The sequence below is a fragment of the Lampetra planeri genome, chromosome 6 (assembly GCF_965212315.1).
Source record: "Lampetra planeri chromosome 6, kcLamPlan1.2.h2, whole genome shotgun sequence".
NCBI classification, from domain to species: Eukaryota; Metazoa; Chordata; class Hyperoartia; order Petromyzontiformes; family Petromyzontidae; genus Lampetra; species Lampetra planeri.
In genome coordinates, this window is record NC_136112.1 from 16,865,171 (window position 1) to 16,891,291 (window position 26,121).

At 45.0% G+C, this 26,121-nt stretch overlaps 1 protein-coding gene across 7 annotated transcripts in view; it reads right to left on the minus strand.

Moving 5' to 3' along the window:
- Window positions 1-26,121, minus strand: part of LOC144719622 (uncharacterized) — a 152,480-nt gene that overhangs the window by 95,266 nt on the left and 31,093 nt on the right. For 2 of the 7 annotated variants that reach the window (XM_078595719.1, XM_078595718.1), the window contains exons 2-9: window positions 25,653-25,811; window positions 25,089-25,305; window positions 20,642-20,804; window positions 18,192-18,323; window positions 9,784-10,023; window positions 7,964-8,044; window positions 4,822-4,854; window positions 682-945 (exon numbers count right to left, since the gene is read on the minus strand). In XM_078595719.1, the coding sequence (XP_078451845.1) occupies window positions 682-945; window positions 4,822-4,854; window positions 7,964-8,044; window positions 9,784-10,023; window positions 18,192-18,323; window positions 20,642-20,804; window positions 25,089-25,305; window positions 25,653-25,811 (1,289 nt within the window). The remainder of the gene's footprint in view (window positions 1-681; window positions 946-4,821; window positions 4,855-7,963; window positions 8,045-9,783; window positions 10,024-18,191; window positions 18,324-20,641; window positions 20,805-25,088; window positions 25,306-25,652; window positions 25,812-26,121) is intronic. The other 5 variants (XM_078595721.1, XM_078595723.1, XM_078595722.1 and 2 more) reach the window with 5 other exon arrangements.

Here is a 26,121-nt window from a genome sequence, read left to right on the forward strand (position 1 = left end):
ATTAATAACACCGTCATGAATGAGAGCCAAACAGGCATTATAATTAACAATCCATTAAAGTATTATTTCGAAACACGCAGATTTATCAAAATACCCGTACATTTAGAAATAAAGCAGAGCCGTCACAGCATCTGGCAAAGGTGTCGCACAACATTCCAGACGACTTGCTCAACTCTCAGTGGAGTTAGATGTACACTATTGCCTGTGCAATGACCATTACACATCTACCTACCAGGCAAAAAAATACACAGATTGACACACACACAAGCATGCACAGACTATCAACATGACATCTCCACGCAAGCAATACACTGCAAAGTGCAAGGACAAAGATACCCCTATAGCCTTAACAGACTGTTGGGGAAAATCCTGTTATCGAGAACGGCACACGAGAGGGTGGGTGACCGCCTTTGTCTCCCCAGTGGCGATGTTTACACACCGCACTAGGTACTCATTTGATTCTGAGTTGACCGAGGGCAGGCCCAGGACTGGTTCAAATAATCGTCACTGTTGTTGGCCGTGAGCGTGAATTTAACTCAGGTTGCCAGGTTCGAAGCACAGCGCGCTAACGGCGACACCACCGCTCCCCACAGACTCCACTCTCCACACACACAACGGGCATCCCACGACACACGCGGGCTGCACAGCGCAGAGAATAACAGAGAGCCCTCCTGCACTCACACGCGCCGCTGCCTCCCAGCTGTTTTTAGCGGCCTGCGGACCTTCACTGGGGATGGCCTCGCCGAGGCCATAGTCATAGTCATAATCCTGGTTTGGAGGTGACGTCTTGTGCTTCCCATAATCGGTGCCATCGAGATCATCGTCGCCGTGATCAGCCCTGTCGTTCTTCCTTGTGGTGCCATAGTCGGCATCTCGATCGCCTTCGAGCGTTTTCTCCCAATCGGTGCCAGTGTACTCCTCGGAAAATGAGTCCTCCTCTTCAGGCTAGTCCGCGATGAGCGTGGGGATGGAGGCACGGGGAGGCAGGAACGAAGCATGTTAGTCTCTTACGTTTATATGATCCAATGTTTTTTTTTGCATCGTGGCAAAATAAAAATCAACGGATAATATAAAACGACAAAGCTTTAGTATGTACGCAAGCTCCTTCATGAGATAATATACATATCAATATATCTATGCAACTTTATTCATAAAGTTTTCTATAAATCTAGTGATTATACAAATAATTTCACAAAACTAGTCGCATAAACCAACAGTGTTATTACCCAGCGGGTACCAAAAAAGCAACTTGTACTGAAGCACTGCATGGTTATGATCCACTTACACAATCAGAGCGGTTAATGTGTTTGTTGGTTCTTACGGATACTACTTGTTGAGACATTCGTTTCACATTTACACACATAATGCACATGTTCACCGTTACACATTGTATTCTCGTTTTCAATTGTATATTGATTCACTTGGTGACAACTCCAGACCAGGATGATCTCATTTGCACGAGCGACCTGGATCATGAGTGGGGAAGTCAAATAGTGGTTGTCCCATGGATAGACTCATCGCCCACCATAGGAATGTGGAATATCCACAATTGGCCTCGGGCTATGACAGGCGATGAGTAGGACATAACTTTGACTTTTACTATTACTGTATAGTACACAGCGCTGCTTGGAATACTGCATCAAAGTGATCAAATCGATCAATGACGAGAGAAGCCCATCCACGTAACAGAAAAAGTAGTGCATTCCGGAAAACCATACCTTCCAAACAACACGGAACAACGTGTACACAGCACTCAGCCTTTGTGCATAATGCAAGACCCATGATCAGTCCCTCAAGTGCATTGGTGGCCGAAGGTAAGAGAACCGCAGTGCACTTCTTTAGGAGCTGCCGATGGTGTGAGCATAGTGCACAAAGGCTGAGTGCTTCACGCGTTGTTTGAAGCGTATCCATCACAGTGTCGGACCGCACGAGGCTATGGCCATGAGGTTAAACAACAGCATCCAGCAGTGGCTACGGCGCTGATCATGTACAGTTCGTGCATCTGGTTCACACTGTTACACATTATGATGTGCACCACAGATTTCATATCGGTGAACTCGTGTTAATGCAAATTTTAAGGATTAAGGAACAATATTTATATGAAAACAATTATGTTGTAATTCAGATTGGCAAATTCATTCGCCTACATTTCCTGATATTTGTCAATCTTTTGTTACAAAATTAGTTTTCGTATGTTTTTGTAAAAAGCAGCAGTGGTAGTATTGTTGGTAGTAGGAGGGACGGGGCCCTGAGTGAGGGCCACATCAAGCGAGAGACAGATACAGGTAGAGACACAAACACAAAACCCTGTACTGAAGCACAAGCAGAAACATACGCAGAGGGATGTAGACACACATAAAGATAATATTTAAAAGGCAACATGGGAATATACAATGATGTGCAGATATTCAGTGGCATAAATGCCAAGACACAAAAAGATAGTAAAAAGATGCAGTGACGTGGAGGGAGAGATAGACTTTGAGCTTCAAACAGCACGGAAATGTGTCAAAGCACACAGCCTCTGTGCATGTGCAAAAACCACATCCTGAAGAAGTGCATTGTGGCCAAAGTTGTCGATCTCTGCATCACTGCTGCTGCTCCTGCTGCTCCTGTCACTTGGTTACATTTGCTCACATTTATTGTGACGGTGACCTTAGACAAAATAATAATTCACGTCTTCGGGAAATGCTGACAGGAATTTTGCCCATGCATGGAGGCGTGTACGCATTATTGTGTCTTGTTTGATACTCATTATGGGGTTTTCTCATCATTTACAGATTTGATTAGAGACTGACTTGGAAACACAAAGGTACAAAGGAACATGGGAGCAGAGGGAGATGGAGAATGCGAAGCTACGTAATTACAGAGAAAGACTGAGAAATGCACATACATGTACAACGAAACAGAGGCGTGAATAGAGAGATAGATAAAAAAAATAGACTAAATCTATCTGACAGAGATAAACAAACTGAGAAGCAAAGACAAACACCACAAACACAGAGAATTGAGACGCAGATGGTGACGAATAGAAGCACATGGAGGGTATGCCGGTCGTCTTCCTGGGGTGTCTTCTCTCCTTTGGCTGCCTGTGCTCCGACGGCAGTCTCCGTCCATAGGCCACCATTCCTTGTAGCCACATTTGTTTCCAGCCCATGCACTATTTTTAAGTCAACGTTATTATGTCTCCAACCTGCATTTGTTTACTATCCCACGTGTTCCTCGTTCTCTCTCCCAGCGTAGTCGCTACCACGCATCTCTCCACAATTTATTTCGCACACTTTCAATTTGTCGTTCCATTTTCTCCTTTAGTGTCCGTGTTTCCAATCCGCAATGAAATAGCCAGTAGTCATAACGTGCGCCGATTGGAAGCATTCTTCGGTAGACACACAGGAACGTTGCTTTCATTACAAAATTGCGTTTCCCGAAAACACCCCAACTCAGCCATCACTTGCCTCTTTACTTCCTCGTTTTTGGGGAACGGTCCATTTCGATCTCAGCAGGGTCCCTTGAACAAATATTTGAATGTTTCGCAAATATTTTGAACTAAACTCTTGTTTAGCCTGTTTATCTTGAGCCCAACTTTCAGTTTTTCGTTGTATATTGCTTCAATAATTGCATGCAGTTCAATGCCACTGGCCGTCAGAATGACGTCTTATATCTAAGTATGTGAATCATGTTTTATTTAGTTTTACACCTATTATTTCTCCAATCGAATTTTCAGGAAACAACTCGAGTGAGAGTACGGCTCATTGCCTCTCATGGCTCAGGCAGTACAGCATTTCAAATACAGTAAGTCTCTAAGAAGGCCAAACTATGTGGGTATGTTGATCTAGCACACATTCGTTCCCTATATTATATGGTGACTGCTGTTAGGGTTACTTTAGGAAGGTAATCGATCGCCATGTAATTTGTACCCGAAGTTTCACAATAAACATTACGTAATCTCTTGTTATTATTATCAGAGGTGGGACAAAGTCATTGTTATGCAAGTCACAAGTAAGTCTCAAGTCTTTGCTCTCGAGTCCCGAGTCAAGTCGAGTCAAAGATGAGGCAAGTCCAAGTCGAGTCTGAAGTCATCAAAATCATGACTCGAGTCTGACTCGAGTCCAAGTCGCATGACTCGAGTCCACACCTCTGAGGTGGGACAAATTCATTGTTGTGCAAGTCACAAGTAAGTCTCAAGTCTTTGCTCTCGAGTCCCGAGTCAAGTCGAGTCAAAGATGAGGCAAGTCCAAGTCGAGTCTGAAGTCATCAAAATCATGACTCGAGTCTGACTCGAGTCCAAGTCGCATGACTCGAGTCCACACCTCTGATTATTATCACCGTAGCTTCATCTGATTACTTGTTTACATTCTACAACTTAACACGTGGTATGCTGCCCTGGCCCTAGAAACAACCCCACTATGCAACAGCACGCGTCTCCACACAAAATCGAAACATATTTGAGTCCATCAGCCTGTCGGCTTTCCAGACCAATACCATCCAGCAGCATTTGTTTAAGCAAGCAAGCTCCGGACCGGCTTCAACGTTCTGGGTTTCATCAGCAGAGTCAGGCTTGTTAAACAATTACTGCTGGGTTGCCAGATATTGCTGACAAGAGCACTCCAGATAAAATACAAAGCCATGTTCAACGCAAAAAGCAATGCCGTACACACACTCATTCTGCATAGCCACGGAGTATTATGGGAAAAGAGAATATACTGTATATATATAACCCCGTTCTGTCTCCACATGAAATACATGTATTTACATGTTTTCTTTACCCACAATGCTTCACGGCAATGCGTAATGATGTGGCTCAGCCTAGTCCCACTGACTCACCCTGGCGTCGTCTGAGTGTGTGATGTCATTGCTCTGTGGAGAGAGAAGCAGCAGCGGCAGGAGAGCAAGGGGACATGCGACCAATAACAACAAGGGGGGTCAGAGAGGGAGCGGAGAGGGGCAAAGACGTTCAAGATTCAGTCACACAGAAAATATCAGATTCAATCGAAATGGAGGAAAAAAAGACCAACAAAACATGACATGCATTGATAGAAACAACACGTAATACACAGCTTGAAATATATGAATATATAATCATTGCATAGCTAAGAGAATTCAAAACACAATTGGTGAAGTAAATGATAATATATATTTTTAAAGTTATGAATAGATGTGTGAAAAAGTTGAAACAAGGTTTGACTTGGCAGGTTGGGTTGTTGCATGATTGTGAGTAGATCCTAAATTGGGGTGTGCATTTCGCATCGCTTTATTATGAATAGGTAAGCACCCAGTTCCAATCTCACTGCACTGGATAGGATATAATTCAATGTAGAGCAGTCCTTTTCAACGTTCTATCACTACTACCATGGTCACTATTCTCATGAAGCTACTTGTTGATGCCTCAACCAATATTGATGGCTCGGTCTTCCCGACTGACAGCTTCGTCTCATCCACACGGAGTTCAACAATCGCCGCACTGGAGGTCACCTCACTTCTCCTTTCTCTTCTTTCCTCACAATGCTCCACTTCCGAATTCCCTCCCATCATCTAGTTTCCCCAAGCCCTGATAATAATAATAACCTTGCTCAATTCAAGAACAATGTTCCGCTCTTATCTGTTACAACCTTGAGAAGTACTATTTGTAGCTGACTGCGTATGCCGTTGTGCTCAGGAAGTGTGTTTGAAACAATTATCTCATTATGTGAACTTTAGTTGGAATAGGCAGAGCCTGGAATTTAACCTGAACAAACACGACTGGAATGATATGGGCTTTTATATTACATAAACAGTGTCTACACTGTCCTCGTTTAAATAGAAGGTGAATGCTGACACATTTCCACGAGTGATAACTTCATTTGAAGTTGCATCTGACATGTAAGAGACAGCAAGCATAGTGCTTACCACCAAAGGGCCAGACGAGGACTTAGTGATGCTGGAGATGCGAGGGAACTCAGGGGACCGGGCTGAGAGCCCTGACTGGTCACTCCAATAACCACTCCAGGAAACTCAGGGGATGAGTAAACAGCCTGGGAATTGGCCAGGGAATTTGAAATGAAAAGAGTGGGAAATAACAGTAAAATGGAGGCGATTAGAGGTGGAGAGAAAGAGGATTGGTAAAAGAGGGAACTTGGGCAGAGGCTAAGGGAGAGTCAAGAAGGTTTGCGGTGAGGCGCGAGGGCATGTGATGTGAGCACGACGCTCTTGCGGGGACAATCATGGGGAGAGGAGCGGTGGAACGGAGTGTGGGATTGTGTACGCGTGGGGTCAACACTGCTGTGGACCTCCTTTACGCAGGTTTACTCAATACTGGAATACTCACTCCAAGTCCATTTTGATATTTCTCTAATTTACTTTTACCGTGAACAGTTTTTTTTATCCTTTATCCTTTACCGAAAGAACCAAAGAGTAATTCCTGCAGTCACGAAAGCTCCAAATTAAGTTTTTTTTTCGTTTAAATAATTTGTCCGAGTCAACTTTCGTGGCAGGAAAATTATACAATTTCATATTGGTTTGTGTTTGTTGTACTCTTTTTGATCTCTCCTGCAATGCTGTTCAATTCAACGCCTGAAGATGCCAGCAGCAGTAGTATTGCGTGGTGTTGTGCACATATGCGGGCTTGATACTCTTATGCGGCGACGGAAGCTCATTTCATGCTAATCTCCCTCCCTAATCCCTCTCTCCCTAATCTCCCCCATTAACACAACTGACGTGCTTGGGTCTGTGGATGGAATTCCTTTCCAGCTCAGACCCCGCTTGCTTGCCCATCGCCACATATATAATCTTGTTGTAACTGCTCTCTCGTTGGTTCAGCAGTTCCACTGCTGTCTTATATTTTTCCGCCTGAGGACGACTGCTTGTGTTGCGATCAAAACGTCGTGATTTATTTTATTTTATACCTACGTGACTTTACCGAAAGAACCAAAAAGTATGCATTCCTGCAGTCACAAAAGCTTCAAATCAAGAGGAAACATAGGTCCATTTGTCATCGGAGGTCAAAAAACCTCTTCATACAACCTCACCAGCTTCCACCTCGTGTATGAAACCCTCGATCCTGGCAAAGGGATACCACAATTCTTTTATCACTAAACTGACAATGTAAACCAGCCCATTATCAAACCCCTGTTCCCTCAATCCCTTACTCAGCTCCACATCACCATTTCAGAAGTTGAGATAATAATTTCCCTTATATCATCGCCAATGAACCCCTTCTCTATCTATTTTCAAGACATGCTCTCTAAGAACATTAGTATTGATTGGCCACCTCGCCAATTCACCTTTGAATTGTGGCAAATCCCCTGTATCACAAAGGGCAGACAAGTTACTCTGCTCATAAAGAAGCCGATCCCTGACACTCTGTGTTTTGAATAACTACCAACCTATTACAAACATCTCCCTATCCAACATCCTTGAAAGGGTTGCTTTGGTTGGGTTAACAATTAATATTCTCCATTCTCCCAACTTGTTCTCTGCAGTTTGCTTATCAACCTGCACCCTTGACTAAAACTGCCTCATTCAAGGTAATCAACAACATCCTGGCCATAATTCACTGCTGCCATGATCGCCAGTCTTGACATTTCGGCAGCCATTCCGGATCTTACTCACTGGCCTCTCTAACATTGGATATGTAAAGAAAAAAATGTATTCCTGTTGAATCCGTAACAATCTGAGGCCATGATCATAAACAAACAACGGATAATTTCCCATATGCCCTCTAACATTGACCTGGTAATCGTTTATTTATTTTCCCGCACCTCTGAAATGTGTGCGCACTACAGATCGTATGAATTAATCACTCAATGTGTAGCTCAACCCAGAACACCGCACTTGGACTATAAGCAGCTGTGGAAATTCACTTTTAAAATGTCTTATTGGAAACAGTAAAACTTCCTGATAAATAACCTCTTGGAAAAATATTATTGAGTCTCCGTCATATTTGCTTGATTCATCAATTGCATTACTGCAATGTTAGAAAGATACTTACATCAAGTGACTGGTTGTGTGATGGCTTGGCGATGACTCTGGTAACATCAAGATCATCTTCTCCGTCAACTGAGTACGGTGCCTGGAATTGCACACGCACATTTATACTCATGTATACAAGCATACACACAATTACAGCAGCCACCGTTCACCACGAAGTAGTGATGTCACCATGCCCCCTGTGTCAAGCATAAATGCATGTAAACATATGTAGGTTCACATGCATATTTTAAATGCACATCTACCACATGTACACTGAACCAGTGAGTTGTATTTAACATGATCAAACTTATACACACGTGCGTTCATTCATTATTTCTGTTTGAACACAATCCTCTACATCTATGTCCTATCGTGTAGAAGACGCCATCTGCGACTATGTGGGAGGTGGCTAATACAGGAAATGAAACAAGCAAATTAGACAGTTCCTTCATCGGATCATAATACATTATTTTCAACACATTAATGCTCTCAACCTAAATTGGAGAGCTTCATCCAGATGCAAGAATCAAGAACAAGCACATTTATCCAATCGTCACGTCCCTATAAAATTCGTAACAACTATAAACCGAATGCCAGCGAGCTCAGAGTGCTCATGTGACCACCACTGTTCTCTGCCAGGGGCGACTCCTCCGCTGCTGTCCCTGACATCTGGAATGTCATCCCACTGGAAGTTCGCTCCACACACCGTCTGTTTCTGCTGCTGCTACTCAAGCAGAACTCCCATTCTGTCCCCCATCTCCTCTGGTCTTTCCATTGGGGCGGGGTGATGTGGGATGTGGCCCAGCGGCAGCGCATTGGCTGCTTGTCGCAGAGGTTCGTGGCTGGAATCCAGCAGCCACCCTGGTTAGAATTTATTGTGAAATAATACACGCCGTCTGACTCATAGTGGACGTTAAAGATATCGTGACATCATTTGGAAATAGTTGGTCAACGCGAGTCAGAGTCATTGTCCGCAGTTGCCAAATTTGAAAATTACCCACAGATGACTGAATTGGGACTACACATAGCAACATCGCCCACTACTGGCAAACTCAACTCAACTATTTTTTTTATTTTACCAGGTAAGGCCCACTGAGCTATATAGCTTTGTTTTCAGAAGCGACCTGGCCATCACAAATGATATCTCAACGAAGTGGCTTATTATGTGGACATTAATAGCGGCCAAATACTCTAAATGCATGATGTTGATTTTAAATGAAAGTGGGGGTGGGGGGGTACCGGAGGACCCGAAGAAAAATCCACGCGACCATGGGGAGAGAGACATGCAAACTCCAAATACACAGGGGTCATGGTCGGGATGGAACTCACAACCTCCTGTATTCCAGGCAAGGGAGCTAACATCTCCTCGCCAAAGCGGCTCCCTTAACTGACTGAGGAGTCCCGTCTTGCAGCATAACTGGGGGTCCCTTCCCAATGATCGGGGTTGAGTTCTGACATAAGGCACTTTGATTTTCCTGGCAAGCACCTTAATATTATTATAAGATTATTATTTGACGTATGCATAGAGGAATATAAGTTGAACAGTTTAGTGCTCGCATACCTCTGAGCACTGCATTTGCACTTCCTCACTTGCGGCATATCAATACCAATACCCGCCGTTCGCCACTAAGTGATGGTGATGTCACCACGGCGCCTGTGCCAGGCCAAGTACACTTTGAAACCACGTGAAGTGTCGAAGGCCCGCTGACAGGAGGTCACGGAACAAACTCAGGTGCCATGGGTTGACTGACTGAGATGACTGGCAGATGCACCAGCTGTACCCCCTACTGTGCCAACTTGCGGCATGAGCACACATACACACACGTGTCCACACGTTACCTCGGGCTCCCCATCCATCCTCCCTGCCGTGTTTGTGTTGCTTGTCGAAGCTGCATCCACCTGGTTTGAAGCATCCACCTCGTCTTCAGTACCAAGTCCCCCTTCGCCGTACTGGCCCTCGGTGTCTAGATCTATCTGGTCGCCGCTGTCGGTTTGAGCCGTTGGCCTTGCTGCGTCTGTAGGGGTGTCAGTCTCGGGGTTGTAGTCATAGTCTTCGTAAGCGAATTCCTCTGCAGAGTACTGAAGGCATAGTGAGAGATGGGTAGCGGGGTTAGTAAGGGGAAAAAGCATTTTTGGAAATGAATATGGGGGAATAAATAAATGACTTAGAGAGATGAGGTTTGCATGGAAGTAGGAGGCGGTGTTTAGTGTGTATAATGCAGAAAGGTATTTGCCTACGATCAGGGAGACTAGTTGGTAAGAAAATATTACGTCCGAGGATGTCTTTACAGGATGTGTTTTGTGGTTGTGGTGTATGGTGTGGGAGGATATGCTGCATTTGCTTTCGCGAGACACTTTTAACGAGGTCTGTTCCTGTCGGTTTAAACCAATGCTGAAATAATACCAGGTGTTTGTAAGCAAGGACCATCTCTACTGGATAAGGGTCCTAGTTTGACGAAACATTCCAATACACAACGCAGAATAACGATTCGCGTTATTGTGGGGAATATAAGAAGACTCAATTAATACGTAGACAAGCCTGGCACTGAATGTCAAACCCAGTCCAGAATTTGCTTGTGTTCTACTAACGCTGTTAAAATGTCACTCTCAGAATGTATAAAAAATAGATATCTGTGGAGGAACACATTTGGGAAGGAGGCAAATTTTATGCATTTTTGTTTCGATATCAGCCGACACTCGCCATGTGCATTTGCACTTGCTTTCATTTATTCCTGACATGTTCAGACTTGAGCTGATATCAGCTTCGAATGCAGTGGCTCTATCTCAGCGTGCAGTTGCTCAGACTCGGCGGCCGAGTGTAGATGTGGAACTACCTCCTCGTGACCTCTTTGTGCTGAGGCAGTGGAAGGAGGGTTTGGCTCAGTGGAGAGTGTTCATGTTGGCACGAATGAATGTCCTCGTGTTGACAGAGAGCTCAGTCAAGGACAGAGGCCTCGTGTCTTTGTGGGAAGACATTTGAGAATTATTCGCTGTTTATTTGGAAATGCAGTCCTTTTGTTTACACAGGGGGGACTGAAAAGTGTTTGTGGGTAACGAATGATGTTGGTGAGGGGAAACAACTGTTCGCAATTGCCGTCTGTGCAGGATGAGCGAGTGAACATGCATCCAAACGAAGCTGCGATCACGTTCCTGTGGACGGATGGGGTCTGGGGATGTGAAGCGTTCAGCTTTGCCCCCTTGAATTCAGCACCGCCTCAAAATGGAGTCGGCCGGAGCTGCCCTCTAAATTCCGCCGCTTGCCAGCGTGGCCCAAGTTGCCCTTCCACGATGCCCATTGCCTCGGTCGAAACAGCTGCACCCCGGTAGCTAGGTGACTCAAGGTGGACTTGTGGGGTAAGGTAGGTAAATATTCGCTTTAGAAATGATGAGGTGAGGTAGCGAGTCAACAAGGTAGCAGCATCGATAGAGGAGAAGTGTGAACAGACTGAGATGATTCACATATTTGGCCAGGTCATAATATGACATGTTCGAAATAACGTTCAGAGAAGGATAGTTGAGGGAATGAGGAGGGGGAGAGCAAGGGGGTGTGGTGATATGCTTTGAACGATGACATGAGGGCACATGACCTGAATTTGGAGATGGCGAAGGATCATAGACTTTGGAGAGAGAAAGAGAGGACTCAGAGAGCAGACTCCATTGAGTGGGACAAGCGATGGGAAGAATACGATATACAGGAATAACTAGGTTGGAACTCGAGTTCGATTGCCCACCACGACTAAAATCAGTAACGAGTGACATCTACGTTGGTCGTGGGTTGCCCTTCACTAACCCCAGCATGGTAAAGTGGTGAAGTACGATCAAACAAGTTGCATGACCATACTTAAGACGGTAGGAAGTGTGGACCCAAAAGACCCATGACGGATATGTATTTACCAGGTAAGGCCCCCACTGAGCTTTGCAGCTCTTTTTTAAAGCGACCTGGCCATAAAAAATAGCTCAACAAAGTGGCTCATCGTGTGAAAAGTTATAGCAGCCACATACTCTATAAATGGGATGGGGAAGCCTTCAGCTGGTGCATTAACGAAGAAATGCAGACAGTGAAAGTGAACTCACATTCGCCCAGCCTAATCCTCAACACTGACCTTTAACTAGTGAGCAAAACGAGTGACGAGGTGGAGCATGGCGAGTCAATGGAGGGAGCATAGAGCGTGAGGCATGGAAGCGTGGAGAGTCAGGTGTGGGAGAATGGAGCTCCATGATAGGGAGCCTGGAGAGTGCCGCGAGGGAGCATTGAAATGAGGATAGGGGACATGGAGAGTGAGGAGAGGGAGGAAAATTTGCCTTCTGTAAGAGTACAATTTAGCACAAACAAACTCTAGACCGGTTTCTATATTCATCATCACATCCGCAGAGTCAGGCTTGCTTCATCCAATGCTGGTGATCTGCCAGAGATGTTTATAGACTGCAAGAACCCTCTCCAATTATCATGTTGTTTCACCTGGCCTTGCGGTTTGATACCGAGTGTCTTTCATTACAGCGGTGATGAGAGGTTATACACTGCTAATAGAAGGGCACGGACTAATTTGTAGGAGGAGAGAGCTGTGTGCAGTGCTCGGGCAATGAAAAGTCTACGGTGCAATGCAGTGCGCTGCTTTGTTGTGGTGGGTGCGGGGGGGTCGTGAACGCAGCAGTGAGGAGCAGTGAAGATTGTGGCGGGAAGCGAAAGAGGCTGGGGGTAGCACATTGCACGGGCACACGAGCGAGTCACATCCAATTGCACGATCGGTAAACATCCACCTCACATGGAGATTGTGCCAATGGCAAAGCACGGTGGGACGGTGACACGGCAGCAGCAGCAATCTCACATGTCAAGATATTCACATCATAAAATTAGAGCACTAGGCATGAAGCTCACACGCACGTGTGCACGCATAAAGCTGTTGGCTTGTCGGAGTGGTTTCAGCGAGCACCGATGACACGGATGTTATCATTGACATAAAACGGTGCATGTCATCACATCGATGGCATTGATGTCACAATGATATCATCGACATGTGCATCACAAGGTTGTAAGACCAGAGGGGTATACTCTTAGTTCTTTCGGTAAAGTCATGTCGGTAAAAACTGAAATAAAAATTAATAAAAATAAAGCAATAAAATCACGACGTTTCGTAGGCAACACAAGCTTCCGTCTTCGGGTGAAATAAAACATATCTGTATACAGATATTTTGCTGTGACCGTTTCACCTGAAGACGGAAGCTTGTGTTGCCTACGAAACGTCGTGATTTTATTGTTTTATTTTTATTAATTTTAACTTCAGTTTTTACCTACGTGACTTTACCGAAAGAACTAAGAGTATGAATCCTTGCAGTCACGAAAGCTTCAAATCTAGAACCAGAGGGGTATTTTCCGGAGCATTAGTAAATGGCCCGGATGTAAATCACCGTCATCTCTGAGGTCGTGTCCCTTGCACCTTCTTACAACGTCCGTCGTGCCACGTGTCCGAATATTGGATCCTTTTCATTTAAATAAACTGTCTACCTCCCTCGACAGAATGACATGTTATCTTGTCCTGAAATTATATTTGTGCACTATCATGTCTTTTTTAACTGAATCATGTAAAAATTTCAGTCTTCACACCTCTTACTTTCGTATGTCAGGAAGGAAAATAAACAGTTTTTGAAGCGTGTTATAACTTGAATCCTAAGTGTTATTTAAACCAAGCCATGTGGGACAGTGGACACGGTATAGATTGCAGGTCCACCGCCAGAAAGTTGCATGGATCACACATTCGTTGGTGATGTGTTTGATGGTTTGAACTTCACCATCGTCACAGTTAGGCGATGTTTTTGATCTTCCATTTGCGGAAAGGTGCACGTACATCTCCCATGTTGGAGTTGAGCATGGTTTCGAGAGGTCCTTGATTGTCGGAAGAGAGAGAATCCCGGTATTTCCACAGTCGGGCCCTCAATGAGGCTTTTGTTTGCCATGTCTAAAGCTACCCACGGTTCCATCCAGCGAGTGCTTATGTGTTTATTTATTTACAGCTGCTGAAATGGAGGCGCATATCCAGAAAGGTTTACTGGATGTCAGCCTATGGCGTGGGTTTTTTTAGGTCTTTTTGGAGCAGCAGAACAATGTTGTCCTTAATCTTATGGTACTCCCAGGTGGTTGTGGCATCGCGTTGCACGTTGGCTGAGATGATATTCGCCAGCACGGGAAGCCACTAGAGTAGAGTGGACTTCAAGGCACTGCTGCTGACACCAAGTGCGGATGTTGATTTCGGTATTTTGTGAGAGGTGGCACTCCACACTGGGGCACAGTAGTATGCAGTGGAGTATGAGGGCTTGCATCAATGTCGCCAACGTGTGAGCATCGCTTCCTCACGTTGTTCCTGCAAGTTTTTGAAAAATGTTCCGTAGTTTTTTGTTGTTGTTTTCCTTTTGGCTTGTTCGAGAAGGTATGTGAGCATTCGTTCGAGAGTAACTACTGGGAACCAGAGGCCTGGTTGTTGCTCAGGTGGACGACGATACTCTCTTAGGTGTTTTACTTAAGATGCCAATTCTCGAAGGATGCTTCCAGGGTCTTTAGACCCTTTTGACGACGTTTAGTGTCCTCTATTGTGCGGGCTTGGGTTGTTAGTGCACTGTTCTTGTAATTGGACTTGCAGGAAGATGTCACCAGATGGTCACTGGTAAAGGGATAGAACAGCACTAGGGCAAGAACAGATCCCTGTGGGAGTCTGTTGTTGTTCATTCTTTGTTTGGATGCTTACAGCTTCACCAAGGCAGATGACGAATCAGCGGTTGCTCAGAATGTATGAGATGAGTCTCATTGTCAGACGGCAAGACACTGCTACTATAAGCTTTAGCACCATACTGTGTGATATCTTGAGGAGAGGTCGATGAACACTTGTTGCAGTTTTTGAGGTAACGTTCGTAGACCATCTCAATGTACTTGATCGCAGCAAGTTCGGCCCGCTTCTTAACTTGGCTAGTTCCTTTTGGACTATATCTTCAAGCATAGGCTTCAGCCTTTGAATCAGCAGTCACTCCAATTGCCTGTAGCAAATTCTGAGGGAAATCGGGCAGTAGTCTTTAGCATCCAATGCGTTCTTGGCGGGTTTAAGAATGGCTGTAATCTTCGACTCATTTGGTACCACACCTAAGACATGGATGTCAGTGAGGAAAGTGCCTGCCCATTTTCTTGCTCATGCTGCCAAGTTGTTGACGAATTCCAGATAAATCCTATTGAAGCCTGCGGCTTTCCCGGATCTCATCTGGGCAATATGAGCATCTACTTCCTCCATTAAGAAAGGGCCAGATAATGCAGAGGTTTGTTCACAACGGTTGGGAGTGCAATATAGTTTTTTATAAGCTTGCCATCTTGTGTTTTTGTTGATCGGCTCTCGTGAATTGCCGTTTAGCTGTCCGGAAATGTTGTCAGGGCTGACTTGGGGAGATTTGTAGGCCAGTGTCACTGCTGCTCCTAAAAGTCTTCGGAGGTGCCAGGATTTTTTGGCTGTTTTTTTAAAGTAAAGTGCCTCTACTCTTTCACGTCACCTTTGTCTTCTTTTTTGTTTATTTCAGTGACTCGAGCAATGCGTTTGTGGTCTGCTTCTGATTGACAAAAGTCTCCCGATATTTTCTGGAGACCAACGAGGAGTTGAAGCCTTTTAAAACGTTGACCTTAGCAGCTGCCTTCATGAGGCCAGCAGAGCGGTGTTGGTTGGCCGTGCACATGGGATAATCATTCTAACAGATTTCTCTGTGGCCGTGGCATACTTAGGCCATACAGCCAGGGTCAGGTTCCAACGCAGTTTTCGGTGCAATGCGAATCAGCAGAATATGAATGCCAATATGGAGCACTGCAGGCCTTTGTTAGATATTTGGAATATAGTGAAGGATGGTTCTCCTTGATGAAATAGGATTACCGCTCTTATCTCACGATCCAAAATTTAAATCGGGCGTGTAACATTTTACAATGCGCTGACTTTAAAATTCCGTGCTCTTTCGATGGCATTCATTTCCTGCCGCTGCCCATGATGGCAGCTGGCATTGTAGTCCCACATGGTGTGGCAGCCATTGAAGTTGCGAACATGAATGGTCGGGTGGCTTGGCATTGGTAGCACTAGACACGGCCATTTTATACATTAGAGACTTGTAGATGTTGACCGTTATACATCCATATGCAAATCACTCCATGTGTTAACAGCGTACCTCGTCTCGCTCTTCATGTAGGAAATGCCTTACATTTAAAATACCAGTCTGACAACGTCCCAGGCATAGGCACTGTGATGAGTTGCACACGTTACTTGCAATTTATTTACATCTCTAATTAAAACTCATTTGCAAAACATCGGCAACTGTTACAGCTACAGCACATTCGACATAAACTGGTGATGTACACAAGTTAATTATTTCTGTCTTGATTCTTTCATTTGGCTGGGCGTGATTTTCACTGTATAAGCCCGTACTATATGAGTTATAGATTTATAGGCGTATACACGTGTCACCACGTGTTGCTGTGTGTCGGTTGATGTCCTGGTCACTCTTGCAAATTAAATGTTTAATTTGGAGTATTTTCCCAGGTGAGATTTGATAGCAAACAAAACTATTCTATTGCGAGGTTTCATGACCTGGCAAAGAACCAACCTTTGCCAACCATTGCCTCCTATTATACACCTTGGTTCTGCCCTCCTTGCATTCCTTACCTTCTTATTAAAAGATCCCAACTAAACTTTAATAGGACCATAATGCACCGTGCACTCTACTCCTCATCCACACTGGGCCATGCGTGATCCTCTCCATAGCCGACATTAATGGAGCACAGTTTGCGCGGCAAAAGGAGGCGATGGAGAGACGTGGATTTCTGGCCATCGTCACGACATCACCGTATAAAGGCAGCCTCCATAAGGGGCCTTCGTTAACTGCAAACAATGGCCACTTATACGCGGATCTCAAGTTCAGCAAAAGTTGTAATCCTGTTGACATATCAAGTTCCTATCTCACTGCATTTGATGGAATTCAATGTGCAGCAGTCTGGTTGATTGATGATCCAGTACTCATTGATTCGATCCAACAACAACAACTGCCATTCACCACTAAGTGGCATTGACATCACCTAAGCACTTGTGCCAGGCTACGTGCACTTTAAGGCCACGTGAATTGTCGAACGGTCATGTGACAGATCCAGGTGCTATAGGTTAACTGACAGATGACTGGCAGATGCGTCACTGTGCCCCCTACTGCGCCAACTTGCTGTGTTATAGCCACCTGACGCTCCGCACCTTTTTGTGAACATCACTCCTCTGCCCTCCGTTGTTGCTCAAGGACGACTGCCTCCAACTGCCCAGTAGCGTCCTTCACGAGCCTTCTCCACAGAGGCCGATCTTGACACCGCTGGTACCAGTCAGTAGCTCACCAGTGCTCAGGCACATCCTTATCACTCTTATAGCTCTACTAGCACGCTCACTTCATTAATTGATTCTTCCTCCCATGTTGAGAACTCGATCTAACAGACATGACTGTGCTGTCTCATTCAAAATGTGCAACCACCACAAGGTAGGTCACAACAACACACTACCCTCACACACTCACTCATTTCACACTCAACCACCACACTCCAGGTCACCTCAGTTATCTCTCTGCTTCGTCCCTGGCATTGCTCCACTTTTTGCAAGTCATCACCCATTCTCTCTTTGCCGAAGCTGCTTCATCATATTTCCCTTGCAATCATGAGAAGTGAATGCTTTGTTTTTCTCGAGAATAATTTATGCTAAGTCTGACAATGATGTGTATGTCACAGACTTGGATAAGATGTGAGCTGTCACAGGTGTGCAGAGTCGGGAATTTAAGTCAGGCTCCCAGAATTCATTTGTAGTGCATTAAAGAGTACACCACAACCACCCTCGTGTGCAAACGGGTCACACATTAGTGTTACCACCATTCAGAGTTTGAGCCAGACAGTCCTGGAATTGACATCTGTGTTTGGGTTGCAGACGTTAATTTATGCCGGGATCTTGCGCCAGTCAGGTGTTTAACTATATTACAGTGTACTCAATGTCCTGATTTAGTCTGTGGGAAAGGTGGAAACCAAAGTCACACAAACACTTCCAAACCTGTGTTTGCAAAGAGCATGTCCACACAGCACATTGTCCTGTACAGTACTTGCAAACGTATCCACGCGAACAAATTTCAGAAACCATGTATCCTGCAAAAGAAACCAGGAACGATGAAAACAAATGAAAGCACACGTCGCTAGTGGCACCGTGGCCCACACGAACCTCTGGCTCCTGCGCCTGCAGCGAGTGTGGCTTGGAATTGGGTTGCGTCGAGGGGCACAGCGGAGAGAAGTGCGTGCATTGGTCCTTCGCGGCCATTGGGTCTGACACAATCAGCAACTGTTGGATGTCTCCCTGCACATGCAAAGGACACACACAGGCACGTAGTGGAAACGCACACGGCACACACGCACACATTAATATCGTAAAGCTCTCGGCAACAAACCAACAGTACAAATCAAATTGGTTGTGGTCAGATGGACCAACACTGCTGGGCCACTAACGACAATAAACATAGTAGAGTCATAACATCGCTTCTAGATTTGAAGCTTTCGTGACTGCAAGGATTCATATTCTTAGGTTTTTTCGGTAAAGTCACGTAGGTAAAACATTAAAATTAATGAAAGTAAAATAAAATAAAAATCACGACGTTTCGGAGGCAACACAATCATCAATCACTTGATGCAGCAAATCTGGCTGTGACGGTCCCACCTGATGACGGAGACTTGTGTTGCCTCCGAAACGTCGTGATTTTTATTTTATTTTACTTTCATTAATTTTAATGTTTTACCTACGTGACTTTACCGAAAAAAACCTAAGAATATCATAACATCGCTCTTCACCAACTATCTACGTAAAAGATTAGAACAATATTTTAGAGTAAACTCGTGTCATAAACAGCCAGAGTCAAAAGCAATTGCCACTGGATGCATATTTATGCTATATCTTTTACGTGAACACAATAATCTATCATTCAGTGCATTCCTTAGCATTGACATTTGCTGACGTTATTACATTCATTCCCATTATTGTATTCTTATTTATATATATAACTCATATAATTAATGTTTGTAAAATTGTTTCTATTATATGTGTTGCTCTACAATTTTTTTTTATATATATTCCGGATTGTGGTATCAGTGCCTTGTCACGAGACGAATAATCCATTGGCAAATCTCTAAGACCGGTGCCATCCTTCGCGTTGTTAGAGAAGGTCCCACGGAAACGGTTATCACAGAGCTACCTCTGAAATCCTTCTTCAAGTGACCTCGGGTCCACACAATGTAGCAGTGGGCAGCACTTTCCACTCACTCTGCATATGAGAGTGATGTTCGTCACATTGCAGTCAAATCGATGTGGGTTTTTTTATTCCCAGAACTGGAATTTACACAAGTGCAGAAGCAAATGTAAAGTGATTTTTTTTTTGATGCTCGGGTTGAGACCACCATCAACTCTATACTTGGGGACTCGGTAGCCAGCGTTTGAACCTATGACCTCAGTGGTGCCAGCTCAGCGCTCTGACCGTTTGCCTACATAGTAACTCTTACATGTATACTCGGGAGTCAGTGCAGCCTCCCTCATCTCACATGCCCCTGAAGTGACCACAACCCAGCCCCTGCATGGGCTTACTAAGACCACAGTGCGAATGTGCCAGCACACTCCACCTCACCATATGGGTGCCAAATGTAATGCTTTCCTTCTGCAAGACCTTTCGCAACTTCTACTGATCATGTAAACAGTTGCCTATGATCAGGCTTTGCACCTTCCTCTGGGTTACCGACATGTGGTAGATGTCTTTCCGATGTCTGTCTCAGTAATCTGCCCTCCTTCATCCGTGTGCGTCTGATCCACCACAACTTCTTCCGCATGATCGCATTATAGATGCGATTATGCGGAAGTTGTTGTCCTTCCCCCTGCACCTCCGATTAGCACAGTTGGCTACATATAGCGCGAAAGAAGTTCAACATGAATACATACAATTATTGCGTTCTTGTCACATGTTATTCCATACTTACAGATCTTTATCTCTCCCTGTGTTTCCATGAAACACATATTATACTTTATGTGTAGCTGTGTTCAGAAGCAACGCTATTTTCCAGTTGATTGACTAAAGTTCAGCTCTGACTAAGAATCGTTATTCTTGCCTTAAACCCATGCCTTTCAAAAATAACGTTTCCATTCCAAAATGTTTTGTGTCGTGAAAAAACATTTCCAATTATCGTTTTTATCCTTGATTGGCCACACATGAATTGCAAAATTCGGCATGGGGCGCTTAGTTGTATGCATGTGGGATGGGTGCATAATGCATTCAAAATAAGTCTTCTACCACTACGAACATAGTTTCTGTTCCCGTGAACATCGCGAATTGAGTCCTCCACCTGCGCTCACTGTTTCCCTGTTTACTCTCATTCATGCTGCAGGTCAGAACACTGTTTATTCCCTCGCACGGCTCCACTTTAGAATTCCCTCCCATCATTGTCTCTTTCCCAAGGCTCTCATCATCTTGCTCAATTCCAAAAAGGCGTTATCAATTACAACATTGGCAGTGCTGTTTGATGCTGGCCACTTGATGTGTTTGTCCTTTGGGTCTGTGCTCAACAATTGTGATATTGTATAGTATATGGGTAATATTGTGTGTGTAGGTGTTTGAACACGTGCACATGCTCCTGCACCTCGTAAACATCATCGTCGAGTATGCGTGTTCCGAACACCATGATACCACGCGTGTCCAGTCGGGGGGAAGAGCCACGGCCCAATCTCTGGGTTGCCACGAGTTTGCAGTCCACGTAGAGAGACACGCGTTTCCCCTCCACGGAGAATGCCACCCTGTGCCACCTGAATGGCAAACAAGGCGGCGTACCAGCGGGCAGGGTGAACACTTGGGACGGTGTGGTGGGGAGCGAACATTCGAACCTGACTGCATTTCCGAAAGAATCGGACACCAGTGTTGCCAACTTCGCGAGTTTGTCAACGTCACTATATCGATTCATTATGGGGGGGGGGGGGGGGTGCCCATAATGAATTACTGTGATGCTGATGGGGCGACTGCAATTAGATTCAACCCCATCCTATGGATACACATGAGTTGCCACGCGACTTTGCTGATCGCCGAGGTGGAAAGACACTTGCACGCGGAGTTGTGAGTCACGAGCAAGCAAAGTTGCGAGTCGTGCCCCTGTATACTTGCAAGTCATGCCCACGAGGAGTTGCAAGTCACGTGCGATCAGAGTTGTGCGGGCTCTATGGGCGCGGCACAGGCTAGAGAAGAGATGGACTGATATGGTACAGAAGGATGTAGAGCCGAGCATCGGCCTCTGTGAAGGTGACTCGTGGACACTACTGGGCATTTGGAGGGAGCCGCCCTCCAACAACAATGGAGAGCAGAGGAGCGAGCGACACTCACAACAATGAACAGAGCGCCGGGTGGATAAGCATGTTGCAAACCATTAACTTGCCTCGTGTGCTGTGCCAGTTTTAAAGTATGCTCCCCCAGGAACGCTTCTCTGAGTCTCAAGACTCTTTTTTTATTGCTACACTTAATCCCAATTCAGTAATTTGCGCATGACTTTTCAAATTCGGTAAGTTTGGACCATGACGCCGGTACATGAAGGCCTAATCTAGCAAATGACACCCAGATGATCTTTAACGTCCACTCTGTGGTAACAAATTACCGCCACTGGGCTGTGTCACCGCCACCCTGGCAGTAGGCCTCGGCAAGGTAAGGTAAAAGTTAAAAGGTAAAACAACGAGCCTACCTTTACCCTACCTTTTACCTTACCACAATACAATCACTCTACCCTTACATTTTACCCTTTAGCAGGTAAGGTAAAGGGTAAAATTTAAAAAGCAACGAGCCTACCTTTAACCTACCTTTTACCCTTACCCCATACAAATTACCCGATTACAGGGTAATTACTGGGTACTACACATGAAAAAGATTTATAACGGTAAATAACGGTAAATGCTAGGTAGAGCGCTTTATTAAAATAGAATACTCTCGATGATTCCAATTTTACACGCTTTCTTTTAACTCACTCTGTCTGTTGTTGTCGTTGTTGTTGTTGTCGTTGCTGTATCCTCAAATCTTGTAACTAAATTTTAACCCACTTCGCAATGTGGTATCGACTGCAAACTTGGTATACTTATGTGATACTGATGACAACACTATGTTCTATCATAAAAAATAGAAAACATATTTTAAAATATTACTTGTTTATATGTTATGTTTCAGCTTGGATCTAATTGTCCACAGTCAACTGACGTTGGCTGTAATTGGCCACGGTCCCTTACGTTGTGGCAAGCTTCGGGGCCACTTCCTGGAGTCGTGAAGTTCTTCCATTACTAGTACATTTCATAAAAGCGTGTTTTTAAAAAAGTAAAAAAAAATATTACTTATTAAATGGAGGCCACGGACTGCGCCACGGAGCTTCAAGCGGTAAACAAGGTACCGTATTTACCGGGTAATACTTCGTGCTACCTTTACCCTACCGGGTAATTCTTCCGAGCTACCTTTACCCGACCCTTTACCTTACCCCTTGGCATGTCGACAACTTTACCCTTTACCCTTTTACCCGGTAAAAAGGGTAATTACCTTACCTTGCCGAGGCCTCCCTGGCAGGGAGGCCTCTATATGTGCGTGCGTCTTCGTGTCATGCACGATCTATTAATGAGCACGCATCCCAAAGTTACGTCCATAGTCACTCGGGAGAGCGCGTTGCACTTTGATGTTGCAATATTGGTGTGCATTTTCCACAGCGATTTGACAAGGTGCATTGATGATGATGACGATAAAAGTCTGAGTGAGCTCGCGTATGTGTATGTGCGTAACACTGCATATGCAGTAAGCATATGTGCCACTGAGTGATTAACAAGGATGAAATGTGTTTTCAGCCGAGTGTTTACATATGTGGGAGGAAACCACAGGGCCCAGAGAGAAGCCACGCGTGTGAGACGGGGTGGGGGAGGCAACACTATCCCACATAGATGGAACAGATAGATATTAACTCTCACACCTGTTGTACCACATTATCCTGGCAAGCCAGGCAATGTCACTTATTCGACGCCGACGGGGGGAAGTGAGTTTCGCGACATTTGTGTGACCCACCAACACCTCGTTGCCTCCCTAGTGCTGGACTACAGGTGCGCGCCACCACCACCACTTGTCTTCCATGCAGTTTGAATGGATGCACCATAGTTGGCAGGTCACGTGTGGTGGGGTAAAGTATGGGTACTCCCACCTTTTCCAAAAGTGTCTGGCTCGTGTGGAAGAGTAGGCCAAATTCCTTCTAGAAGATCTGTCCATAGTTCCTTCTCGAGGATGCCCCATCCACTACCAGTGACTTGAGGAAGTTATTGCAGGGCTGCACCTTTGCCAGGAACGTTCCAAGCCGCACACGGAGATGATGTCATTGGGCACATGGTTTCTCGTGAATTTTTTGTTGTTGCGGTGAATATAAATACATCATTATTATTGAGCTGAATCGCGACCCAAATCGTGAGGAGAGGAAATCGTATGAGGCCTAATCAAATTAGGTAAAAAAATTAAATGTGAAACGCACAAAATTGTGTAACAAGCGCAGACGATTTACATTTGCACATAGGCTGAGTGTTTATTCCACATTTATACGTGTTGTTTGACAATCATGGTTTTCCAGGCCTGCACTATTATTCTACTATGACATTACAATGGAAGGACCTCGAAAACATGGCTTCTCTCGATGCAAGGCCTGTTCGATATCACTTAATTCGGTGGCCCTCTTGCTCCACTGGGAATTCACGTGTTCGTCGCTGCTAACAAATGATTAACACTGTTTTCAGAACTGTCAAACAACAACTCCCCATTTGGGTGCTTCATCTGTCTGGGCCAATTGGTTCCGAGACCTGGTAGCGGTATTGTGTTAAACCTCCTTACGGTATATCGCACAGTGTTGATATACCTGATGCTGACTGAGAAATGTGGCCGTTTTTGGTGTACAGTGGAACATGTGGGCAGCTCTCCTCTCCACGCCACGTGGGGCATGTGATCATTTAACGATACCGCACGACACCTGTCAGGCCGGGAATTGAAAGCAGGTCCACTGGGTTTGTAGCGCAGTTTGCTAACCAAAGTGGAACCACTCCCCCAATTTCCATGCTTTACACTTAGAGAAATGCACTTTATGATAGAAATGCACTTTATGATAGGAATGTAACAATGAGTTAACGAAAGTACATTCTGACATGTAGCATACAATTGCTGAATAATATGCAATGATTATTTTCGTGTTACGAATTTGATGGTTTTGCGTCAAACTTGGACTCATACCCAACTGAGAGGTGGGTTTTTGCCTCTAAACATCTGAAAGTTAACCAGCATTGGTTCACGGGAGCCTGATTCACATGAGACGCTGAATGTCAAAACTGGCCCAGAGTTTGTGTTGAACCAATGCTCCTAAAATGATGCAATCTGAGAAGGCTATGTGGCCGATGGGATAAGTAACCAAAAACACTTGTATTTTTTTTCACGCGAAGTGATCAACTTGTGAAGGAGGGCGTCTCGTCTGGTTATTTATTCTGTTAAGTAATCATTTATCATTTACAACGTATGCAAATTATATGGAAATGTTCCCACTCGGCTGATGGACCAAATTAGAGAGTTGAAATATAAAATTCAACTCAATCGTGACCCCAATCGTCACGATTCCTCAAATGCCAGCAAGCGAGCTGTAGTCTCGAAACTCATACTGAGACATTGAAGATTGTTTTCAGGTTCCCATTGGAACGTATTAAAAGGGGCTGTTATTTACACCTCTACTCATAGCTTGTGCTGCCTACAATGGAATGATGGTGTTGTTGATGTTACAAAAAGGTGAATGGCACACGCAGGTATATGACAAAGAGAGTGAGATTGGGCAGGACACGTCACTAGAAGGGATGACGGACGATGGCCACGAATAACGATGGCATGGCAGCCAGGTGCTGGGCGGCTTATTGCATCATAGCTTCGTGGGAGGTGGTAGCGGCTTGAGGAGACCTTCATCCAGCAGTGTATTATTCGTGGTTGAGGATTGACTATGTCAAGAAATATCAAAGTACAGAATAATTTCATTTGGATTCCCCTCCCGTGGCAAGAATACTCACTTTCCATCATTGATAAGGGGTCCTTCCTGGAAAGTGGGCTGATCTTCAGGAGGAGGCCTCCCAGATTGATCCTCATAGAGGAGGGCAGGAGAGGGCCCCACTTCCAGGCCCAGCTGCTGAACCGAGCTGGAGCTGTACATCGCCAGCAGGAAGGCCCGCAGGCTCGGACGCGTGCGCAGCGTTGTCAGAATTGAGAAGTCGCGCGGAAACTTTCCACCTGCAACGCATGGACAACATCACCGCTGGAAGTTTGTATCAGTTTTATTTTACACTGATTAAAAATTTTCAACTCGTGAAAAGCACTCCGTCCATCCTTCCTCCGGGGTTAATGAAATGAGTACCACTTTGTAGGAAAGTCAACAGTTGGTTTCCTGTGGGGAGACTCACCCCTGCCATATGAATATGGAATTTACATCACTGGCTCAGGGCTGTAAACGGGAGATAAGCACCAATGTCCCAATGCTCTTTTGTGCAGCAAATAACTTTGACTGCTGGGATTGTTGAACTATAGCTGAATATAAGATAATATTAAACTTTAAAACTACACGTTGACAATGATCGTACCTGGGTATAGTTGTGAGGTGGGCACGCTCAGCTGGGCCTCCCTGCTCACGTGGAACGCTGGTGTGTCGCCCGCCGAGCCACCGCAAGCTCCCGCTGACTTGGTGACTCCAGACGGGAGGGAGGACATTCCAAGAACTTCAAGGATGTTAACGGTTTCAGCTGCAGAAAAAACGACACAGACATCCCATATTTACCCTCACCGAAGGTTAAAAGAGCAGTGCTTCATCATCATCATTAGAGCAATCATCGAAATTCAATCATGAGCTGTGTTAGATAGACCGCCCATCTCAAAGCGATGTATATTCTAACACATTGAAAAGGCCACTCCCAGTGGCAGCTGTCCCTTTGGGCACTTAAGTGACTCAGCACCTGGCCTGCAAAGATGATTTAGTCTGCCAATATGGAGCAATGATTGCTATTTGTAATCCCAATTGAGTTTACTATTGCTTCCCAGCATTGTAGTTATGGC